Here is a 23,516-nt window from a genome sequence, read left to right as displayed (position 1 = left end):
CTGACTAAGTTGCTTGGGGCCTTGCTAAGTTGTGTGAGGCTGGCCTGGAACTTGTGATCCTCCTACCTCAGCTTCCTCGTTTCATGGGATTACAGGCGTGTGCCACCAGTCTCAGCTGGAACATGTGTTTTTGAGCAATGTGGGCTCTAGGTTAAGTTGGTTATATTTATTTCCCAGTTCATTTCATCCTTGTATGAATTTCCATTTTTTATTAATGACCAGATTTAATTAGTCTTATTTTAGGTCCTCTTTTTACAGAGTTGTATTAAACATCTAGTACTTCAAAGTCACTTTATAAAGCAGGTTATAGAGTATGGTAATTCAAAAGTATTATTAAATAATTTTGTTGGCTTTTAATTTGTAATATCTAGAGAAGTTTACAAGTTGTTTTTTTTTCTCCTTAAGTAGATGAAGTCATTATGCTATACTTACAGACATGGTAAAAATTCTCAATTGTATAAAGCAAATACAAAGTGTGTTGATTTGGACATATAAATAAGAATATTTATTGTCTTTGTGGTGTTTTGTTTTTGTGGTACTAGAGATTGCTTTATTCCCAACCGATATACACAGCCCTTTTTATATTTTTTTTCTTTTTTTTTTTTAATTTTTATTTATTTTTTTTTTTAGCTATACATGACAGTAGAATGCATTTTGATATATAATACATACATGGAATGTACATACATCAATTATATTGTCTATTCTGCTGCCCTTCCTATCCTCCCTATTTATATTTTATTTTGATACATTGCTTTGCTCAGTTGCTGAGGCTGGCCTCAAACTTGGCAATCTTCTGCCTCAAACTCCCAAGTAGCTTGGATTATGGGCAGGTACCACTGAGCTCAGCTGATTATCTCCTTTTTAACAAAAACAAACAAGTGCTTAAAAATGTTAAGTAACATTTCCAAGGTAAGAGATCTAGCAAGCATAGGCCAAATCTGAACTGGGACATCTTAATTCCCAGACTTGTGCTTTTAACTACCAGTTGATATTGCATCCCAGGTGAGCATACACAAAACAAAAGCTTGCCTCCCTGTGAAATTCAGTGGTCTGATATAATTTTTGGAAACAAATTTAAGTGATCTCTATTTTAACTCATTACTGTTTCTCTTGGAAGGAAAAAATAACAACTTGAGAATTATTCAGGCTTTTTGTATTGAAATGTTACAGAATTCAGTCCTTGGCAGTAGTTAGCGCTCTGTAAAGGTTTGTTAAATAAAGTAATGAATGGAAAAATCCCTAAAGTTAATAAAGAGTTTTGTCTAGCATAAATAAAGTATTGAGATTATTAAGAAGAGGCTAGAAATGGCACAGATTAGGAGTTATAAAAATATATCTAATTTGATAAAAGGATGTTTGTTTTACATATTTCATGAGAATACTACTTGAGATATATGTTTATGTGAACACTATTCTTGTTACAACTTCTTTGTCACTTTCTGAGCATGATACCATCTTTTGTTTTTAATTGTTCAGTGAAGCTTCCAGTATCCTTTTTGTTGGAATAATTTCCAAATTTCTCTCCATTGTTTTAGGTCTTTTATTTATACATAGAGGGAATAATCTTTTCTTCAGCTAATTTTCATATGAAAGTAATATACAGATTTTTATTTATATATGCCTTTGTTTAATGTTTTCCAAAGAATATTCCTTAAAAGGCATAAATTAAACAAAAGCTAATACTTATAGAAGAGAATGATAATACTCAAACTTTTTTATAAAAAAAATTGCTCTCTAAAATGGCAAATCATCCTTCAACTTCAAAAATACTTTCATATAATCGAGTTCTAAGAATTTCAAATGAAAGTGTTCTTTTTGAGACCAACTGCTCTAAGAACTTTTCTAGATTCAAGGAAGTCACCAATATTTAACATAAGGTAGTTGAATAATTCAAAAAGGATTTGCAAAAAATCAGCTGGATGTTTATATCTGATGGCTTGCTTGCAGGAGGAACTGCATCATAATCTTCTGGGTAGCAGATTTACCAAGCTTGCTTAGATTGGATACTCATTTTCCTCTATAATTCTCATATATCTTAAAAATAACATGTATTATCAGCATTTAGAAATGCATTATAACTTAAGGATTTTCAAAGTCATTTTGTATTTATAATTTTGAACACATTAGGTTAGTAGAATCAAAGTAAAAGTTATTTTCCAAAGAATAGCATTTTGGTATAATTTACAGTTAATTATGAACATGTTTTATGTGAATTTTATATTATTATGACCTTTCCTAAGTGAGTATTTAATATGCTAGAATTTTATTTTCATCTTTTCAAACAGTGAGTCTGTTGTAATATTTTATCTGTAAATCCTTAGTCTCAAGATTTTAGTACTTTTTCTACTGTACAAATTAGCTCTTATATTTTTGTATGTCTTTCTCACACACATGGACAGACACACCCAGAAGTCTTAGTAACATTTTATTTGGTAAATTCACCCACTTAAAATTAATCCAGTTTTTTTAGTATATTTACAGTTGCCCAATCATTGCCACAATTTATTCTTCACTCCAAAAAGAAATAATGTACCCTTTAGCAGTTACTTTTCATTTACTTATTTTCTCCAGCCCCTGGCAACCTCTAATTTACTTTCTGTTTATATAGATATGCCTATTCTGGACATTTCATATGAATGGGATCATATGATAGTGGTCTCTTAAGACTGGCTTCTTTGTCTTAGCATAATGTTTTCAAGGTTTATCCATATTGTAGCATGTATCATTGTTTTCTTTGATTGCTAAGTAATGTTCTGTTGGATAGATATATCACATTTTGTTCAACCATTCATCAAATGATGGACATTTGAGCTGTTTCTGTTTTAGGGCAGGTATTAATAATGCTATATGAACATTTGTACACAAGATTTTTTTTGTGTGTGTGTGTGTGTATAGATATGTGGTTTTAATTTCTCTTGGGTATTGATGATGATTGTGTTTATAATCTTTTGAAGAACTTCCAGATTGTTTTTCAAAGGGTCATTTTATAGTCCCACTAGCAATCTGTGAAGGTTTCATTTTCTCCATTCTGTGGCCAATACTTATTTTTTATTGTAACCTTGCTAGTGGGTATGAAGTAGTATTTCCTTGTCTTAGTTCATTTTCTGTCAGTATAACAAAATACCAAAGAATAGGGATTTCATAATGAATAGAGATTTGTTTAGCTTACAGTTTTATAGGCAGAAATTCCAAGATCTGGCACCCCCATCTGTTTGGCCTCTGGTGAAGACCTTGTGGCAGATGTCATCACAGTTGTGGAAGCATGTGCCAAAAAGACCACGTGATGAGATAAGAAGCCAGAAAGATTCAGGGGCCAGGTTTACTCTTTTTTGTTGTTGTTGTAATTATAGATGGACAGCATGCTTTATTTTGTTTATTTTTGTGTGGTGCTAAGGATTGAAACCAGTGCCTCACAATTGCTAGGCAAGCATTCTGCCACTGAGCTATAGCCCCACCCCACCCCCAGGTTTACTCTTTTTTATAACAACTTGTTCTCATGGGAATTAACCAGGGTTCCTTAAGAAGTATGTTAATCTTTTCCAAGGGCAGCATCCTAATGATCACATTAGATCACACCTCTTTAAAACTTTTACCACTGTTTAGCATCACCCTACGAAGACCAGGTGTCCTACATGTGAACCTTTGGGGGAGACACACCATAACCAAACCTTAGCACTCAAGGTGGTAGAAACATCTTTTAAGTGATTCTGCTATATTATTACTCATCTTTGGGAAGTTTACTTGACACAGAGGCTTTTAATTATTAGTTGATAGATTATTGTTTATTTATTGATTGTTTTGGGTGCCATGAAATCATAAGTATATGCCTCAGTGTTAAAAATCCTACTGTTCTTAAGTTTAAATCTTCCATCTTTTTTCAGCTATGATTCTGAATGAGCGTTATATCTGTTTCTTTGACTATACAATACATCTTTTATAGGATTTTAATTGGTATTGATAATTCATACTAACAATTCATAGAGGTTAGATTCTTTTGTTTATTGCTTTTATATAATCCATATTAAGAACTCAATGGATTTAGTTGCTTTTATTAATGTTACAGTAGCTATTGGTATTACTATATCATTTTGTACTGTAAGAAGGGAAATGCATGCATTTTCTATTTGTTTTATATATTGATGGATTCTTCCAAAGGAAGTTTGTTTACTTAAAGTAGTACCCAGTGTTCTTTCTGCAGTATTAGACTGGCTTTGCTGCATGGCAGTGTCATTTTCATAGGGACACTGAAATACTCTGTATATGTCCTGGCAAATAGAATTCCTCTCCTGGATGTAGCAGTTATAAAGGTAGGAATAATCTGTTATTCTGTAGGAGTGGAATTTGTGGTATGTTACAGGTTTCTCTGTTCTGACCGAATTTTTCAGTGAAATCACTTCATGCGCAGACACAGATGCACTGTTTTCCTCCTGTGGTCATTTTGTGTAAAGTTTCCATTTAAGGATTATATTTGTAAGGATTCTGTATATTGATACTTGGAAAAGCCAAAAGACTAATACTGCACTCTCAAAAACTATCTTTGCAAATCTAAATTCTAGACATTTTAGGTCCAAGTATTTTAGTCTACCTCTGCCCCATTTTCATGGGTAAAGAAGAGAAGAAAGCAGAGAGGTTTGGTGGCAGAGACAACAAAGGAAATTTTACCTTATTATTCAGAAAGGATTCAAAAGATTTATGCCAGTGGTATTAAAGGATTAGTGGTAACTTTCAGATCTCTGTGGACCTTACTTTAATTGCTTTCGTGCTGTATTTATCAGAGTAGTTATAATGTTAAATGTAATTCTTTTGCAGTTCATTTTGGTTTTAATTTTCTATACCTTTGAAATACACAGCAGAACTACAATACTACCTGCTTCCTATTCTAATATCAACCCCAACATTCGAATATACCAAACCTCAGTATTTTTTAGTTGCTGTAATATGCTGGATCATCGTGCTATGCATTAAGGACACATTTCACTTCACCTTTAGGATCGATTATTATTCAGTGTACTCTAGCATCTTAAGACAATTCTGTTGCTTTATTTATGTCTTCAGTCTACTGTCCTCACTACTTAGAAAATGCTTATGAATTTGGGGTACATTCTCAGTGCTTTCCTCACATCTAAAAGCAGTGCCTTTTAATAGATAATCTAAAAGATTATCTTTTAGATCCTCTCAAAGTCAGCTAATATTGCAATTTTTGATTGTTTTCTGTTATGTGTGGAATTTTGTCCTTAGGGATTTGATTAAAAACAAAGAATTTGGAATTGTTTATTTTAACGATGCTTGGATCTATGAAACAGGTGTAATAATTGTACCCTACCTCATGGGCTGCTATAAGAATTACAGAGATAATATAGTCATCTCGGTATCCCTGGGGGATTGGTACCAATAGTCCCCCAGATACCAAAATCCATAGATGCTCAAGTCCTAAACCTATATAAAATAGTGTAATATTTGCATGTGACCTATATACATCCTCTTGTGTACTTTAAGTCATTTCTAGGTTATTTATGATGATGAATATAATGTAACTGCTCTGTAAATAGTTGTTATGCTATATTGTTTAAGAAATAATGACAATGTAAAAAAGTCTTAACATGTTTGGTACAGATGCAAACATCATACCCTGACTATGTAGTACATATATGGTCATAAGGCAAATCATGCACAAATAGCAAGTGCTGGAGAGAAACTGAGGGCCTGTGAAATGGTGGGGGGCTATAGCAGAGTGCCTACACATCATTTCATTCCTGTGAATTCAGCATGGTGCTTAGTGTGTGTCATATTCAAAAAAATTTTTGCTTAGCAGAATTTTCTGAAAATTTTTTTTTCGGAATGTTTTTATAATCTGTAGTTGGTTGAATCTATGAATACAGAACCCACAGACCAAAGAACCAAATATACCTGAAAAATATTGAGAACTCTTTTCAAGCCACAGAACAACTTAGTTGTTAAATTAACCTATGTCTGATCCAGCAGTAGCAAAAGGAATCAATCTTATATTCTCCTTATCTGATTTCTCTGCTCCATTAACTCTTTCTGATTGTATATTCCTTTTTCAGGTTGAGAGTTGTAGGATTTTATATGTGGAATTTTTCTGAATGTGTAGGAGGCTGTTTTATAATACACAGTAGAAATTTGTGATATGTATAAGGGATTGATTATTGATTACTGGCTTTGGAATGAAAAAGGCTGTTTGATGCTTTTTTTTTTGTTTTTTTGCCTGTCAAAATAACAGAGATAAATGATTGCTTCTTTAGCAGATCCAAGTTGTATAGATACAAGATAAGCCAGGTATGAAAAAGTTAGCAGAATGGGTTTTAAGAATTTGTTACCAATTTCCAGTTACAAAAAGGCATGTTTGTAGAATTCTTTTCCCACAGTTGTAAATCTGATCACTCTCAAGCCTGATAGATGTTATTGTTTGGAGCCCTGGAAGGCTTTGTAGTTGTTTATAAATACTTCTGGCAAGTTTTTATTAGATGCTTTTTAGCACTAGCTATTAGACATTCAATATTGTCTTAGGTGTTATTTAGATTAACTTTTACTTGATGATGAATTTTCCTTCCACATTATCTCTGGATGTTCATTCAGCTTCCATTTAGATACTTTGCTAACAGGAAGTTCATGGTCTATTGAGCAGCAGCCCATATCATTGTAGGGCTTCTCTTTAGCAATAGCTATTTGTTAGAGAAGGGTCATCCTCAAAATGCTGACGGATTCCCAGATCTTTTCTCTTTACTTCAATATGCTATTCCCTTTATTCAACATGACCTTCATTCATATAGCTTTATCCATTTCATAATACTGTCTTTTGAGACAAGAAAATAATCAGTTTCACAAAGGTTATCCATAGTTTCTAGAGATTTACTCTGTCATGGACTTACTAAGTCATCTCTTAAACTTGTCAACATTTCCTTTTTTGTTCCTCCACTTCCCTCCCCATCCTTTTCTCTGTCACCGTCTCTTTCTCTCTTATTTAAAACTGTAAGGATCGTGATAAACTGGAAATTGGTAATATAGGCATAAATAAGAACCATTAATATGGAAAGTACATGCAGGAAAGGGCAATTCTAGTATAGTTCAGATCTGAAATTACAAACTCTCTCAGCAAAACTTAGATGATGGTGGATAATAGCACAGGTGGGAACACATAGTGTTAGAAACCCTCACCTCATGATCCAAAGCAAAAGAGAGAGGAAGTGACCAGCATACCATAGTCCCCTCCAATGACATGCCTTCAGTGACTTAAGACCTCCCACTAGATCCCACCTCTCAATAGCATTAAACTGGGGACTAATTTGTTAACCCAGGGCCCTTTGGAGGGTATTTATCCACACCATAGTAGATGCTGTGTATCTATATACAAGTAGATGATATATATTTAAAAGATGATAATAGGATAGTTCTTTTTTTATTTATTCAATCTCTTTCTTATAAGGGCAGAATCTAAATGGAAAAGAAATAAATGTGTATTGATACCTGAAGCATGAGACTGAAGACAAAAGTCTGTAAAAGATGGTTTAGTAGCAGGCATGAGAGCAAAACAATTCAATGGGTCGATTTCGTGGATGTAAATAGGGGGAAACCTGTTTAGGCAGGTAGTGTATGTATATCGGTAGGAATAAAAAGGGTTATGGGAAACCATTTTGATTTGCTAATTACAGAGCAAAATCAAAATATCAAAATTGAGATTGGAGAGTTTTATCACACAGTGGAAATCATATGAAGATTTAACAAAACATGTTAAAGAATTTAAAACTCATAAGACTGTGGATTGCTGTGAAATAATAATACACAGTCAAAGCTCAGGGAAATCTACCTTCCAGTAAGTGTGAGAGGAAATCAGTAAACTTGAGTACTAATCTAAAATTTAATTGGCCAGTTTTGCCACTATGATCATAGCAAGGAAAATGAGGAGGTCTCAAATTCCTTCATTTTTCTCTGTTGATTTCTGGTCTTCTTTAGTCATGATCACTTGTCTCTGAGAGCAGATGAATGAACTCCTAGATGAAGGAAGAGATAAACTTCGTTTTGCTGGATGTTGAAATTTTTAATAAATCAATCTGAAAGTTATTGTGTACTATTTAGACACAGTCACTGTGTTGCAATCACTTCAGTTTTTTTCATTTTTTAGAATCTGAGAAATGCAAGATTTATTTTATTCTGTCTTTTCCTTTAATATAATTATCTAAAAATTATATGTGATATATATTACATATTTTATATGTATATATATATACACACACACACATACATACATACACACACACACACACAAAGATCTGAGTGTTTTTTGTCTGCTTTGGAAACTTCTGGAGTAGAAGATGGAATTATTATTCTGATCTTAGTATTTTGTGGTTTTCCTCCTTTACATTTTATTTTTATTTTAATGGATCTTTTCTCTGATATTTTCCCTCTTCGAGGTATGTGATGCAATTAAAAATCCATGGATAATGCTTTCTTTATTCTACTTTGTATTTTACTGAAAATACTAAACAAAATGGACTTGAGAAACGTAGCCCCTGCCTCTAATTCATCTTTTCTGTTACTCGTTGTGTTGTTTTCATTTTTCTTTTTGGGGAGAGTACGGTGGGGGGAGAGTGGTACTGAGGGTGGAATTGAATCCTGGGATACTCTCCTACTAATCTACATCCCCAGCCCTTTCTAATTTTTTTATTTTTATTTTGAGACAAGGTCTTGGTAAATGATAATCCTCTTGCTTCGTCTTCTTGAGTAAATGGTATTACAGGTGTTTACCGCTGCATCCAGTGTTTTATAGTTTCTTTGTTAATAAAATAGCAGTAATAATAGCCAGCCACAAAGGATAGTTGTGAGAATTGTAAATGATTTTGATTAAGATCTGTCATCCAGTATGTATCTCTGATTTTTTTGTAGTTACAGAAAGGTAGATCCCTGGGTATTGTATCAAATATTTAATATGAAAATAACTAATTATCTAAAGATTTAAATATCTGGTTGTAAAATGAAGCTGTTTTAATATCAAGAGAGCTACACTGATATTTTAAGTGTACTGTGACAGTATTTTGTTTTGTTTTTTCTGCTGTTGTGCATGCTAATCAAAGGATCTCCCACTAAACTACACCCCCATCCTGAAGAATAATAGTAATATTCATAAAAGTCAGAATTAGAAAACCTAAACAATCAGCTTTTTAAAAAATTTATAATTAAATCATATATAAACAATTTCTATTCAGTTCTGTAAATATATACTTTTTTTTTTTTTAATGGTACTAGAGATTGACTTCAGGGGTGCTCTATCACTGAGCTACATATATCCCCAGTCTTATTTTGAGACAGGATCTTGCTAAGTTGCCCAGTCTTGCCTTGAACTTGAGAGACTCCTGACTCAGCCTTCAGAGTAGTTGGGAGTATAGGCGTGCATCACTGCACCCTGCTCAGGAGTATAAATCTTAACCTTAAAAGTTACATTAGAGACAGATTTATTTTGTTCTGAAAGATTCATACTAATTTAGATATGTGTAAGGTGAAGTCCTTCACTCTTTCACACTGTGTCTTGTCTTGTGAATATAACCTATGTCAGTAATTTGGTATCCCTCTTGGAACCCATTGCATATGCCTTAATATATTAAGGTACTAATTGGCAGAGTGTTTTTTTGCACACAAAAATGTTTTGAAAAATTAGAAAAAGAGCACAGATATAATGTAACAGCACTCGTACTCACTATTCTAAATTTTTGGTTTTACCTGTTGATTTTAAAGGATTAGGGCATAAAGTTGAAATCTTCAGTATGCTGAGTATTAAAAAATGTATACGTGTATAACTAATTGAAACAAATAAATAAAAGTATAAAAATATTTTACATATTTAAAAAAAAATTCTAAGAATCATTACCTCATTTACTTCTTACTTCAACTTGTTTTTTCCACTAATGATTATCTGTTGTTGATAGCTGGAGCCTATTGATATTTAGAATCTGAATATCTAAAGTTTGGCAAATCACCCTTTTTAAAAAAATTCTTATTTTTAAATTATGGGAGGATTTTACATGTATACATTAGAAAAACTCTAAATGCATTCTGAAAAATAAGTTCCTGAGATTTCCTTTCAACAATACTTTTGAAACACAGATAAAAATACTTCCTGTCTCTCAGTTTCCTGTATCCATGGCAACCTCTGTTTTACACACTGACTGTAGAGGAACCAATGTTAAGAGTGGTGTTTCCTGAGCAAACTGTGACTTTTAAAAAAAAGTGGAGGGCTGGAGGTCAGCAATGGCACAGAAAGAAATGGAGTTTAGAAATGTCGCTCCTCAGATTTAAAAAGAACCGTTACTTGACTCAGCTGAGTGTTAATAACGTGAATTTCCTGTTCTTGGTAAGATTTACTTAAATATAAATATTTTTATTTAAATATAAATATTTATTTATTTAAATATAGCCTTTAGCTGAATGAAAGATAATTTAGTTTGTGAAAAATTGTACTTTAAAGAGTTTGTTCTATAATGTATTTTCATTATAATTTATTTGCTGTTGGACTTTAAATTTGATAAAGGGACATGTATTCAAGACTGTCTTCTCTACATCATTTGTCACCTTTGTTAGGATCAGTTGTATTATTTTACATTAACTCAACAAACATTTTACAGTTCATTAAACTTGAATTATCATTTTGTCAAAAAGTAGGTTAATGGCTTGGAGGTGTTAATTATTCTAGAACATATTCTAAACATTTATGATTTTACACTGTCACCCATAGTAAGAATCTGAATATCATAGTATTGGTGGTTGATCCTAATTAGAGTACAAAAGTTTTAGTATTACAAAACTTTTATTTTAAGAACTCTGATGATTTACAGTTTCACCTTCTCTTTTTATAGCCAATTCTGATATGAACAGAAAAATCAAGAACAGGGCTATGTGTGGATTACAGTTTTCTCTGCCTTGCCTACAACTATTTCTGCTTGTTACCTGTTATCTTGTATTATTATTTTGTAAAGAGATACTTGGATGTTCATCTGTTTGTCGGCTCTGCACTGGGAGACAAATAAACTGCCGTAACTTAGGCCTTTCAAGTATTCCTAAGAATTTTCCTGAAAGTACAGCTTTTCTGTATCTGACTGGAAATAATATATCTCATATAAGAGAAAGTGAGTTAACAGGACTTCATTCTCTTGTAGCATTGTATTTGGATAATTCTAGCATTCTGTATGTGTATCCAAAAGCCTTTGTTCAATTGGGAAGTCTTTGTTTTCTATATCTAAATAATAATTTAATAAAACACTTAGATCCAGGAATATTTAAGGGACTTTCAAATCTTCGTAGTTTACATTTACAGTCTAATCAAGTATCTTTTGTTCCTAGAGGAGTGTTTAATGATCTTATTTCAGTTCAGTATTTAAATCTACAGAGGAATCACCTCACTGTCCTCGGGAGTGCTACCTTTGTTGGGATGGCTGCTCTGCGGATACTTCACTTATCAAACAATAAAATAGTGAGGATATCAGATTCAGGCTTTCAACATCTTGGAAACCTTGATTGTTTATATCTAGAAAGTAATAATTTAACAAAAGTACCATCAAATGCTTTTGAAATACTTAAGAGTCTTAAAAGACTTTCTTTGTCTCATAACCCCATTGAAGCAATACAGCCCTTTGCATTTAAAGGACTTAACAACTTGGAGTATCTCCTCCTGAAAAATTCAAGCATTAAAAATGTTGCTAGGAATGGGTTTAATGGAATTAATAATCTTAAATATTTGATCTTAAGTCATAATTATTTACAAAATTTAAATTCTGGCACATTTAGCTTGTTAAAGAATTTAATTTATCTTAAGTTAGATAGAAACAGATTAATCAGCATTGATAATGATACATTTGAAAACATGGGAGCATCTTTGAAGATCCTTAATCTGTCATTTAATAATCTTACAGACATACATCCAAGGGTCTTTATGCCATTGTCTTCACTGACTCATCTTCAGGCAAATTCTAATCCTTGGGAATGTAACTGCACACTTTTGGGCCTTCGAGACTGGCTAGCATCTTCCTCCATTACCCTAAACATCTATTGTCAGAATCCCCCATCCATGCGTGGCAGAGCATTGCGTTACATTAAATGGACTGACATTACAAATTGCATTCCGTCTTCAACAAATGTATCCAGACTTTGGGCTGTAAAACCTCTTCATGTTCATCACAAGACCACTGCATTAATGATGGCCTGGCATAAAGTATCCACAAATGGGAAACATTTGGAAAACATTGAGACTGAGAGCGATACTTTCTGGGAACGAATTCGTACTTCACCTGCCAATAGGTTTTTTCAAGAAAATACCTTTGCTAATCCTTTAGAGACCACTGCAGTGCTGCCTGTGCAAATACAACTTACTTCTTCTGTTAACTTGAACTTGGAACAAAACAGTGCTCTACAGATTGATACTGCTTCAGTGTCAGGAAAGACATCTCTAATTTGTACCCAAGAAGTTGAGAAGTTGAATGAGGCTTTTGACATTCTGCTAACTTTTTTTATCTTAGCTTGTGTTTTAATCATTTTTTTGATCTACAAAGTTGTTCAATTTAAACAAAAACTAAAGGCACCAGAAAATTCAGAGGAAAATAGACTTGAATATTATAGCTTTTATCAGTCAGCAAGGTATAATGTAAGTGCCCCAGTTTGTAATACCTCCCCCAATTCTCCAGAAAGCCCTGCTTTAGAGCAGATTCAACTTCATAAACAAATTGTTCCTGAAAGTGAGGCACAGGTCATTCTCTTTGAACATTCTACTTTATAACTCAGCTAAATTTTGGCAATAAGAAAATGACAGTGTCACACGGGGGCTGGGATTGTGGCTCAGTGGTAGAGCGCTCGCCTAGCACATGCGAGGCCCTGGGTTCGATCCTCAGCACCACATAAAAATAAAATAAATAAAATAAAGATATTGTGTCTGACTACAACTAAGAAATAAATATTTAAAAAAATAAAACCGAACTCTTTATAGAATTATATGCTTTATTTGGAAATATCATGAATTATATGAGTTTAGTGTTATTAAAATATATGATTTTAATCATTGTGAATAGTGTATTTATTCAGCAGATATTTTCTTTGATAGATACTGTACAAAGTAATGTTAGTAGCTGACATTTCTGTGCACCAAGCACTATGTTAACTACTTCACATACTGTGTTTACGCTATAAACAATCTTAGAAGGTTATACTGTCCATATTGCAGGTAAGGAAACAATAGGCAGAGAGAGTTTAAGTAATTGTTCCAGGCTTTCACAGTTTGTGATACTCTTTCGGTCTGACTATAGCTGATGTTTTTAATTTCATACTATATTGCTGCGTAGGTGCTAGGATTATAATTATGAAAAAAAAACAACATGGTTTCTATTCCTGGTAGAGCTTGAAATCTAGAGAATGTGAATAGTGGTCTGGGGTGGTGACTCAGTGGTAGAGCACCTGCCTAGCATGTGTGAGGCACTGGATTCGATTCTCAGCACCACTTATAAATAAATAAAATAATTTTATAATTTTATAAATAAAATAATTGTCTATTGACAATTTAAAAAGCTATTTTTTTAAAAAAGGAAATGTGCATAGTTATTGTATAATATGGTAAGTATTGTACTTGAAGAATGTTATTAGATTTAATATGTGAAGATTAGAGATGGTTTTTTGAGAAATGCATCAACAAAACTGGATCATGAGCTAGATGTAGTGTCACACACCTGTAATCTCAGTGGCTTGGGAGGCTGAGACAGAGGGAATGCAAGGTCAAAGCCAGCCTCAACAAAAGTGAGGCGCCAAATAAAATACAAATAGGGCTGGAGATGTGGCTCAGTGGTCAAGTTCCCCGAGTTCAATCTCTGGTACCAAAACAAACAAAAAAACTCCCAAAAAACTGGATCATGAAGAATAAATAGAAATTAGGTGAGTAAAGAGAGCTAAATAACACTGAGTCTGAAGTAAAGAAAGAGGAAGAATGGTGCTTTTAAGGAACTAAAATTCAATACAGTTAGAGTTGAATGCATGGAGGATAAGATCTGTGGGGGAGAGAGATCAAATGATACAGGCTATTTTAATATTTTATTCTGAGGTCAATTGGGAGCCATTGAGCATTTTAAACAGTGAAGACAGAATCTAAATCATTAATCCGGGGTAAAGGTGCTGGAGGCCTAGATCAATATAGTGGCAGCAAGGATGGATAGATAGATGGAGAACTTTGGATGTGAAATAATCTGCCTTGGCAATTATTGAGAGTGGTGGATGAGGGAAAAGCCAAAGCTGTTAGACATTTGGCTTAGGCTATTTTTTGCTCCTTTCACTGAGGTAAGGAAACAAGGGCAATGAAGATACAGGTGGAACAAGATAATTAGTTGTAGATAGATTAGGTTCATATTAAATGGCTAAGTGGAAATATCTAGCAAGCAGAAGTTCAGGATATAGGTATATTTGGTAAAGGCTAGTAGTGCCATCATCCAGTATACTGAAAGGAAATGATACACGCTTTACAGTAACCACAACCACTTAGACCATGATTTTGAGAGACAGGTAAGTGGGGAAAAATAAGGCTTTGTAGAAGATAGTAAAGAGTTCCCAGGAACATTAGCCCCAATTGAGAATCTTTAATGTAGATGGTAATTGAAGTCATTCACTTAATGTAATCTTTTTCTCTGTTAGCATAATTTATACTTATGTAGTACTCTGTGGTATATTAAGCATATAGTAAGTGCCCACATTTACTAATAGTGATCTGAATGACAAATAGGCACTTACAAAATTTCTTCTTAAGCATATCTTAAATGATTGTTGTTCTTCTTTTGTCCAATTTTTATTTTTTGTTATTAAAAGTTAATACCATCCATATGAAATCAGTATGAATCTAGAAGTGCCTAAACTAAGTGATGATTTTAGTTTATATTGTGAAATGGAAATAATTATAAGAAGGTGGGTGTTTTGTTGTCCAATGTACCTGAAGACATTGGCTCTCAACATCACCCTTAAGCCTTGTTAAAGCACAGTTTACTACTTGCCGCACCCTGGCCCCTTCCAGAGTTCCTGTTTTGGTAGGTGTAGAGTGGGCATGTGAGATTGCAATTTAACAAGTTTTTTGATGTTGCTAGTCTGAGGACCAGTTGTTGAGAGCCACTGCATTAAGATATTCAGAGAAAAACAGAAGCTGAGCGATGGTTTTCAGGTGCATTAGAAATTGGAAACACTGACCATCTCTGACTCCAGAATATTTTCCAAAACATTGTTGTGCTGTTCTCTCCCTAACTTACAGCTTTGCCCTTATTTGTAATTTCAGCAGAAAATGTAAATTTATTTTAAATCTTTTTGTTTGTTTCTTTGTAAAAGAAAGTGATTTTTTTTTAATTTCAGCTTGAAAACTATTTTTTAATGATATATTTCTTTTCTTTGTTATATTCTCCCAGCTCCTACAATTCCATTTTTTTTCTCCATTACTAGTGATAGAAACCAGGGTGCAATACCACTGAACTACATCCCAAGCCCTGTTTACTTTTTATTGAGACAGGGTCTCACTAAGTTGCTGAGGCTGGCATTGAATTTGCAATCCTCCTGCCTCTGTCTCCTGAGTTGCTGGGATTACAGGTGTGTACCACTGCACCTAACTTATTTTTCATTTAATTACTAAAAGTGATGTTTATTGGGAACAAATTCAAATAATACCAAAGCATATAAAGTGAAAGGTAAAAACCCTCTCTGTGCCCCCCCCCCCATTCCTTATTACTTAAATCATATCCTCTTATTAAAGATGTTCAGGAACAACATAGCTGGCTATTTGATGTCAGGGAAAATCCATATAACAAAGTATTTATCTTGATCTTAAAATTTTCAAATTAAAGAGGGTTATTCAGTAAATTTATCCATTTTTGTTTTTTATATATAGCATTTAATTTAGACTAAGCTAAAAAACTGTAATTGTATTAATAATAATTTATATGTGGAGCTGTAATTATACCCAGTGATATTCATTCAATGTTCATTTCATATTTTGACAGCACGTAATCTCTTTCTAAAATAGTAGCTAGTTCACATTTTACCATTGTTTGATATTTTCAGTTTAAAAATTGAAGAGGTAGTTGAAGTTATTTGTGGAATTTTTGTGTTATAATTTCTGTATTTTACTGCTTCAAGATTTGAGCAGCTATGCCAGGTTTGGTGGCACATGCCTGTAATCCAAGCGATTCAGGAGGCTGAAGCAAAAGAATTGCAAGTCCAAAGTCAGCCTTAGCACTTTAGTGAGTCCCTGTCTCCAAATAAAAAGGGCTGGGGGTGTGGCTGAATGGTTGAGTGTCCCTGGATTCAATCCCTGGTTTAAAAAAAAAAAAAATCAGCTAAGTTAAAACCAAATAAGAATCTAAATTAATATAGTTAGAGAAGCTTACCCTTCTTGGCTGGTGTGGTGGTCCATGTCTGTAATCCCAGTGACTGGGGAGCCTAAGGCAGGAGAAGCAAGTTTGATCCCAGCCTTGGCAACTTGGCAGGAGACCCTGTCTCAAAGTAAAAGGGCTGGGGCTATAGCTCAATGGTAGAGCACTGCTGGATTCAACCCCTGTTCTGGGGGGAATGTAGGCAAAAAAGCTTACTCCTCTTTAGATGTCTGTATTTCTTTACCATTTATTACAAGTTCTTATCTCTACCACCTATTTATTTAAATTAGAGCTTCCAGGAATATACAGGCTGTAATTTCAAGTGATTTTATTTCAGTCTGGGGCACAATTACATATGCCTGTAATCCCAGCAGATCAGGGGGCTGAGGCAGGAGGATCTCTAGTTCTAGGCCAGCTTCAGCAACTTATAAATGTAAAAATGTCTCAAAAGTAAAAATGGGCTGAGGATGTGGCTCAATGGTTGTGTAATTTTTGGTTGTGTAATTTCCACCCCTGGGTTCAATCCCCAGTACCAAGTAAATAAATAAACAAACAAAATAATTGTGTTTCAAAAGGATTTTTTAAAATACAGAATACATTTTTCCCATTGATTATTATAAATGGTGGTAAAAATTTCAGGCAGTCTTTTTCCCATGTAACAAATGACAAGGATAGAACTCACTGCCATTTATTTACAGCACAAATTAAAATGTGTGTAGTAACATAATTTTGTGTGGAATTTCAAAAAACCATCTTTTACTTCTGGAGTAACTGAGAACTTGTAACATCTTCCTATCAGAACCATTTGGCAATAATTGTTGGTGAGGGCTTCAGTGGTGTGAGATAGGAACTTCAACAGGAATGACCAAGAAATAGAAGATGATCACAGGTGATGGAGGGAAAGAAGACCAGGGTATCTCATGGTCTTCTGATTGCCAGTGTTTGATAGCTGAAGACTAGGTGGTGGAGAGAGGTAAGGGGAGACACTGTGAGAGAGTGAGGAAATTGTGTAGAATTTACAGGGAAAGAGATTGTATGTGTACCTCTTTGTTGTACCTAACTTTTCACTCAGAGTTCTGAACTTTCTTGTTTATATTTAAAGTTTCAAGTTATTTGATGATTAATACTGCCTTATAGCCATCTGGGTCTTTTAAATCTATAATTGATTTTTATACTCTTTCCTGTTGCCCTGTATTTTTGGTTTGGGGGAATCCTCCCAGTACTAGAAGTAGTAGTAATAGAATAGAGAAATAACTTTTTAACTTCCGTAAGTCCCATTTAGAAACAGATACACCTGTGTAGCCACCACTCAAGTCCAAGAGATAAACATTCAATATAACATAGAAGTAGACATTTCTTGAGCTTATGAGTTACATATATAAACTTCTAAATACTTACGTTTTGAAGTAAAGGTGGACCAACATGTGAGTAGGAAGGACATTTTTACTCAACCACACAGCAACAAATAACAGGAAGATCTTTTATATGTCTTTATTATGCAAATATGGGAGAAGAAAACTTAGGGGGCCTTTTTTCTTAGGGGGTGGGGTGGAGACCAGCGATTGAACTAAAGAACCACTTAGCCATTGAACCACATCCCCCCATCCCCATTTTGAGACAAGGTCTCAAAGTTGCTTAGTGCCTCACCACTTTGCTGAGACTGGCTTTCAGTAAACCTGTTGAGCCACTGGGATTATAGGCCTGTGCTACCACACTGGGCCTTAGGGGACTTTTGAGCTGCTGAAAAGTAACTTTGGGACTCCCTACCAAGTTGTTCCTTCACGTACTTTCCCATGTCCTATTTGGACCTTGTTACAAGCATCCAGCTCCTTTACTTACCTCTGTCACTGAATATAGGCCATACATATGAACTTGTGATGTGCTCCTTCGCTAAGAGGAAGCAGAGTGAGGTATGTACAGTAAAACAGAAGGCTGTTCTGCTTGCCATTAGACTTTATACCCATCTCCCACTGAAGTTACTTTTTTTTCTCTCAAGAGATCCATTTCATTTCCCCCCCCCCATCTGTACATTTATTTTGCAAATGATATCTTTTTACATTCAGTAACAATAGGATCATTCAAAGTGTCAAAAATTTTCTCAGTTTCAAATACATTTTATTTTAAAACATTTATCATCACTTTTCAAAAAATCAAATACATTTCAAAACATTTAACAACAATAATTAGAGGGTTTTACCATCCTACATTAATACTGACCAAGAATGTCTCCACGAAGGTTCTGCGGTTGATCCATTTCATTTCTTTTTTTTTTTTTAATTAATTAATTTATTTTTTTAGTTTTCGGCGGACACAACCAACATCTTTGTTTGTGTGTGGTGCTGAGGATCGAACCCAGGCCACACGCATGCCAGGCGAGCGCGCTACCGCTTGAGCCACATCCCCAGCCCCCATTTCATTTCTTATAAAAATATTTGTCTTTTTCTGTTACTGGATGTACCTATGGAGAAATATGAATCACTTTTCTCAAATTATTATCTAGTTCCTTAATGACTTCACAGTTATGAAAACAATAGCAACAAGGTGATGTATCTACATTTTTCCTATTACACTATTTTGAGCATAATATTTTTTGCTTTTTTAAAGTGCCTCTATTTCTGGTCACCAGTTAGCTGGAGCTGGTAGGCTTGTGTGGCTGCACAAGGTGAAAAGGCTTGTAGGTTAATAGAGAAATTTGGTGACGGCAGTGTGAATGAGAGGAATGTATAGGTGTACCTGCTGCTAACCTAGATGTTCCTTGCTTCATCGCTTCTGACTGGTTTAAGGTATCATGTGATACAGTAGAGGATTCTATATTTTAGTAGGAAATGCTTTTCTTGCCTGAGTAACGTGGGGACATCATATACATGTTGTCTTAAGTTTTACCCCTGTCGGTTCCATTACCTTCCCTGCCTATTGAGTTTCCAGTACATGTACATCAGCCCTAGCCTGTTCTTAGTTTGGGCCAGTGTCTTTGGAAAAACTGTTGCTTTTTGCTAGGTACTATCTACGAATTTTTTTTTTTCCTAGCTTAATACCTAAATTCACATTTTCTTTGAGGCACTGAAGAGCAAACCTTTTTTATGGTCTAATTTCGTTTTATTATGGGTTTCAAAACCCCTATTCTTAATTAACCTAATAATAAATCTCTTATTTCGTGTTATTAGATAAAATTTTGTATCTCTGAAAGCCTCCTTAGACAACATCTAGAATCAGGACCATACCCACATATAGTTAGTTGTAAATACACATATAGTTAGTTGTAAATACAACATATAGTTAGTTGTAAATACAACTAACAAGGTAAATTCGGGCAGTAGAATTCTCAGTAGATGGAAAGCCCCTGTGAAAGCCCGGAAGCAGAAAGTGTATGTGGAAAAGAGCTGGCAAAGCTGAGTAGCAGTGAGATTAGACAAGGTCAGAGAGAGCTTAGCAGGAGCCAGATCAGGCAGGAATGACTAAACTACCCTTAGAGGTTTCGATTTTAAAATGTAAGGAAAAGCTGGAGTTGGGGTTGTGCCTCAGTGGTAGAGCGCTCACCTAGTACGCATGAGGCCCTGGGTTTCATCATCAGCACCACATATAAATAAGTAAGATAATTGTGTCCATCTGCAACTAAAAAATATCTATTTTAAAAAATGTAAGGGAAAGTTATTGAAGGCAAGAGAAAGATGTATTCAGATTTCACAGAAGAGCTCTGTGGTCTACTCTCTAGAGAATGTTTTAGAGGAAGCCATGAGTGGAAGGTTCCCTATTTGGAAGTTATGTAGGAGTTCAAACCTGAGACTGAATTGGCTTGTTACAACAGTGATAGTAGTAGGAATACGGAGAAATAGAAACAAACAAACAAAAAAAATTCAGAGGTCAATTTGGCAGAATTTGATGATGAATCGAATTTTGGATGAATGAGAAGAAAAAAATGAATTTCAGGTTTTTGGCTTGATTGCCTAGGTCATTAGGGATGTTCATTACTCGGATAAGGAAAGTTGAAAGGAGGGCCTGGTTTGATTTTCTGTTTGGTTTTTGTTGGGGAGGCACTCGTAGTTTGGTGTTGGAGATCTTGAGTTTGAGATATTTGTGAGATACCAATAGTGGATGAGAGAGCATACAGATGTACTTAGGGTTCCAGACCCCAGAGAAAGAGTATCGAATGTGCTTGCAGTATATAGGAGGAATTTGCCAGAAAACTTCTAAAAGGCAGGTCTAACTACAAGATGATCACCCATTTTCCCTATTAGAAAATTAATAAGCTTTGGGGGCAAATTTCTGTTATATGAAGTTGTTACCTTAATTTCACAATTTTTAAATAATGTAAAATATTACTTTAGAGAGATATTTATCTTGTCATTATATTCAAAAGCTTCTTACCAGTTTTTTTAAACTTTAAAACTATTGTCTCCTGCTTAAACTTTTAGACTTTTTTTTTTTAAACTTTAAAGCTGTCATCTTTTGCTTCATTGATGAGTAGTTTCTTACCAGTTGTTGATATCAGTGTCTTCATATTTGTCCAAGTCCCATAATTATGTACTGTTTTCTAGAGCACATTGCCCTCATTTTGGTCTGAGCTATGTGACATATAGGACTTCTCAGTAATTCATTCCCAAACTGCAAGCACTTTTTCATATACCTTTAATAATAGAATAGTTGATTATTTTAGTTTGTCCTGAAAGTATATCTTTGTGATTATCTTGTAATTATTTATTGTATAGCTTGTATTTGACAATCTACAACATTTATGATGCACGCACAGACACACATTCTTTAATATAAAAAATCCAGGTAATTGCAGGAATAGTTGACCTAAGTTTGTTAATATGCTTTTCCATGTTCATGCAGAGATACACTGTGTAGAAAGAATGTTTCCATTTAGGTAGCAAGAGTGTTTGTAGTCTAGGTCCTGGAAAATATCTAAAGGGGGTGGATAATTTTAATGTAAATGTTAACCACTTTTTATAGTCTCTGAGGCCACAAAAATTCTGCAGTAAGACTCATAAATCAGGATAAATCTTTGACTCTTTCAATAAACTGCTGTTCTTTGCTTAATCCTATTGAGTGATAAAAGCAGAGACACACAGTTAAGAGAGTATTTTATTTGGTTATAACTTTTAGTGCCCCCAAACTTGCTTATTTTCTTAAATTACCCTAATTTCATTGAACTTCTTATGTTTAAGATACAGTAGTGCAAAAACAACTTCAAGTATTAATTATGTGTGATTTGTAATTAGTATAATAATGGTCATGTTAGGTCAAAGAAAATTCTAATATGATTTTTTTCCTTTCTTGGGCCTGCTACTATGAAAACCTGTTCCATTATCAATTTTAGCTTGCAAAACTTCTTAAAAATTCATTGAAATTTTTGTTTGTGTTTCTGCCTACCTATTCTTCTGTCAGGACCATGGAGATAAAAACTTGATATAAATATATAAAACCATCACTTATAGAGGAGAATTTAAGACCCATACCCTATTATGATGGGATAGTTATCTAAAAAATGGGAATATAAAATACTCAATAGAAAAATACTAATAAAAACTGGACAAATAGAAATTGGAAACCTGTTCACATTCAATCTAATATTTATTATTGAAGCTAACCAAATGAATGTTATAAGATTTCAATTAGTTGTGCTTTGGGAATTGAAAATTTTGTTTTGGCTTTGTACAGACATTTAATTTTTGACCTGTAGTTTGAGTTCATAATGATACAAGAGAAATAATTTTAAGCCACTGTGGTTTTGTTATTTTTTCAAATCATCTGAGTAAGCAGATTGTTGATTATTACACTGTTTTCCTAAGCAAGAAAAAATTGCTCTGTTATTTCTGTATTTCACATACTCTAGCTATATATTTTATTATATATCCTGAAAATGCCTGAAAAGCCATAATTTTAAGAAATACTAAAATAAGATGTAAGAACTAATTTATTCATGTGCACCTGACTGGAAAAAAATGATGTGGAATTGGTTTAAATGATATGAGGGTCATTCTCAAGCTTTTGGGATCTTTAAATGATTAAATTGTCTTTATTTACTGAGTGTAACTTATCACATAATAGTTTGGTATCCAGGGGGGATTATCCAGGACCCTTGTGGATGTATAAGGCTCAAGTATCTTATGTAAAATAATATAGTATTTACATATAATCTATACATATCCTTCCATATACTTTAAATCATTTCTTAGATTACTTTTAATACTTAGCATAATATAAATGCTATCTAAATGATCATTTTACTGTATTGTTTAAGAACTCTAATAACACTAATTACAACACTAATAAATCTGTATATATTCAGTACAGGTGCAGTTTTTTTCCCTAATCGTTTGATTTATGGTTAGCTGAGTCCATAGATGTAGAACCTGCAGATAAAGAGGGCTAATTGTACTTGAAGAACAAAACAAGCAAATGTTTACAATGGCATGTGTTGTGTTGTGGCTGAGGGTATTGTCCAGTGTAGAATGCTTGTTTAGCAAGTGCAAGGTCCTGGGTTTAATCCCCAACACTGTGGGTAAAACAAACAAACAACAACAACAACAAAAAATCCTAAAATTACAGCAATAGTAAAAAGGTCTGTGTTCTTTTTGTAGCATGTTTGTAATTCGTGTCTATGAGAATAATAATATATGAAACAAGTAAGAAAAGCCAAAGTGTGACAAGTAGGAAGAAAAGTTTCCCTTTGGTTTTTCTTTCCATTTTTCTGTCTTTTCTCCTTGATGTTCTTCCCTTGTAGTTTTTAAAATCATGTTCTTCCCTTGCGGTTTTTAAAATGAATGTTTCAAAAATAGATTTCTGACACACTCTTGGCTCAAGTCTAGTGTTATCAGTTGTAATATCTGTTATCTACAACTTGGCTATCCAGACCTGTAATTTAAAATTGAAGTAAAAATAAACTAAAAAAGAAAACAATAGGGCAGTTTTCAGGCTTTTGGAATCATTAATTGCCTTAATTATTTATTGAGTGTTAACATTATACATAATTTTACCCTGTGTGGAGGGAAAATATCTGTATATCTATCTATCTATATATATGTATGTATACATACAACACATAGTCTCTGCTTCAAGTTATTCATAATTTTAGGTAGAGCAATCCTAAAAAATTAAAGGATGTTAGAAAAAAGTAGTATGAAA

At 33.8% G+C, this 23,516-nt stretch overlaps 2 protein-coding genes across 8 annotated transcripts in view; both read left to right on the top strand.

Moving 5' to 3' along the window:
• Ipo11 (importin 11) overlaps nucleotides 1–23,516 on the top strand; it is a 202,416-nt gene that overhangs the window by 140,943 nt on the left and 37,957 nt on the right. The gene's annotated exons all lie outside the window — the stretch shown is intronic.
• Lrrc70 (leucine rich repeat containing 70) lies at nucleotides 10,225–12,990 on the top strand. 3 transcript variants are annotated; one of them, XM_071612574.1, is made up of 3 exons: nucleotides 10,225–10,366; nucleotides 10,869–11,138; nucleotides 11,922–12,990. In XM_071612574.1, exons 2-3 carry the CDS (start codon nucleotides 10,880–10,882, stop codon nucleotides 12,779–12,781), a joined length of 1,119 nt encoding a protein of 372 aa, XP_071468675.1. In that variant the 5' UTR covers nucleotides 10,225–10,366; nucleotides 10,869–10,879; the 3' UTR covers nucleotides 12,782–12,990. The 3 variants fall into 3 exon arrangements, with proteins under 3 accessions (XP_071468675.1, XP_027793927.2, XP_071468674.1); XM_027938126.2 differs by lacking the exon at nucleotides 10,869–11,138; XM_071612573.1 differs by having other exon boundaries at nucleotides 10,869–12,990.

The sequence above is a fragment of the Marmota flaviventris genome, chromosome 5, assembly GCF_047511675.1.
Source record: "Marmota flaviventris isolate mMarFla1 chromosome 5, mMarFla1.hap1, whole genome shotgun sequence".
NCBI classification, from domain to species: domain Eukaryota; kingdom Metazoa; phylum Chordata; class Mammalia; order Rodentia; family Sciuridae; genus Marmota; species Marmota flaviventris.
This window is presented reverse-complemented; position numbering and strand designations above follow the sequence as displayed.

What these genes read in the sequence shown, in the direction of transcription:
- Lrrc70 (XM_071612573.1), top strand. Translation starts at nt 10,880, where the DNA reads ATGAACAGAAAAATCAAGAACAGGGCTATGTGTGGATTACAGTTTTCT.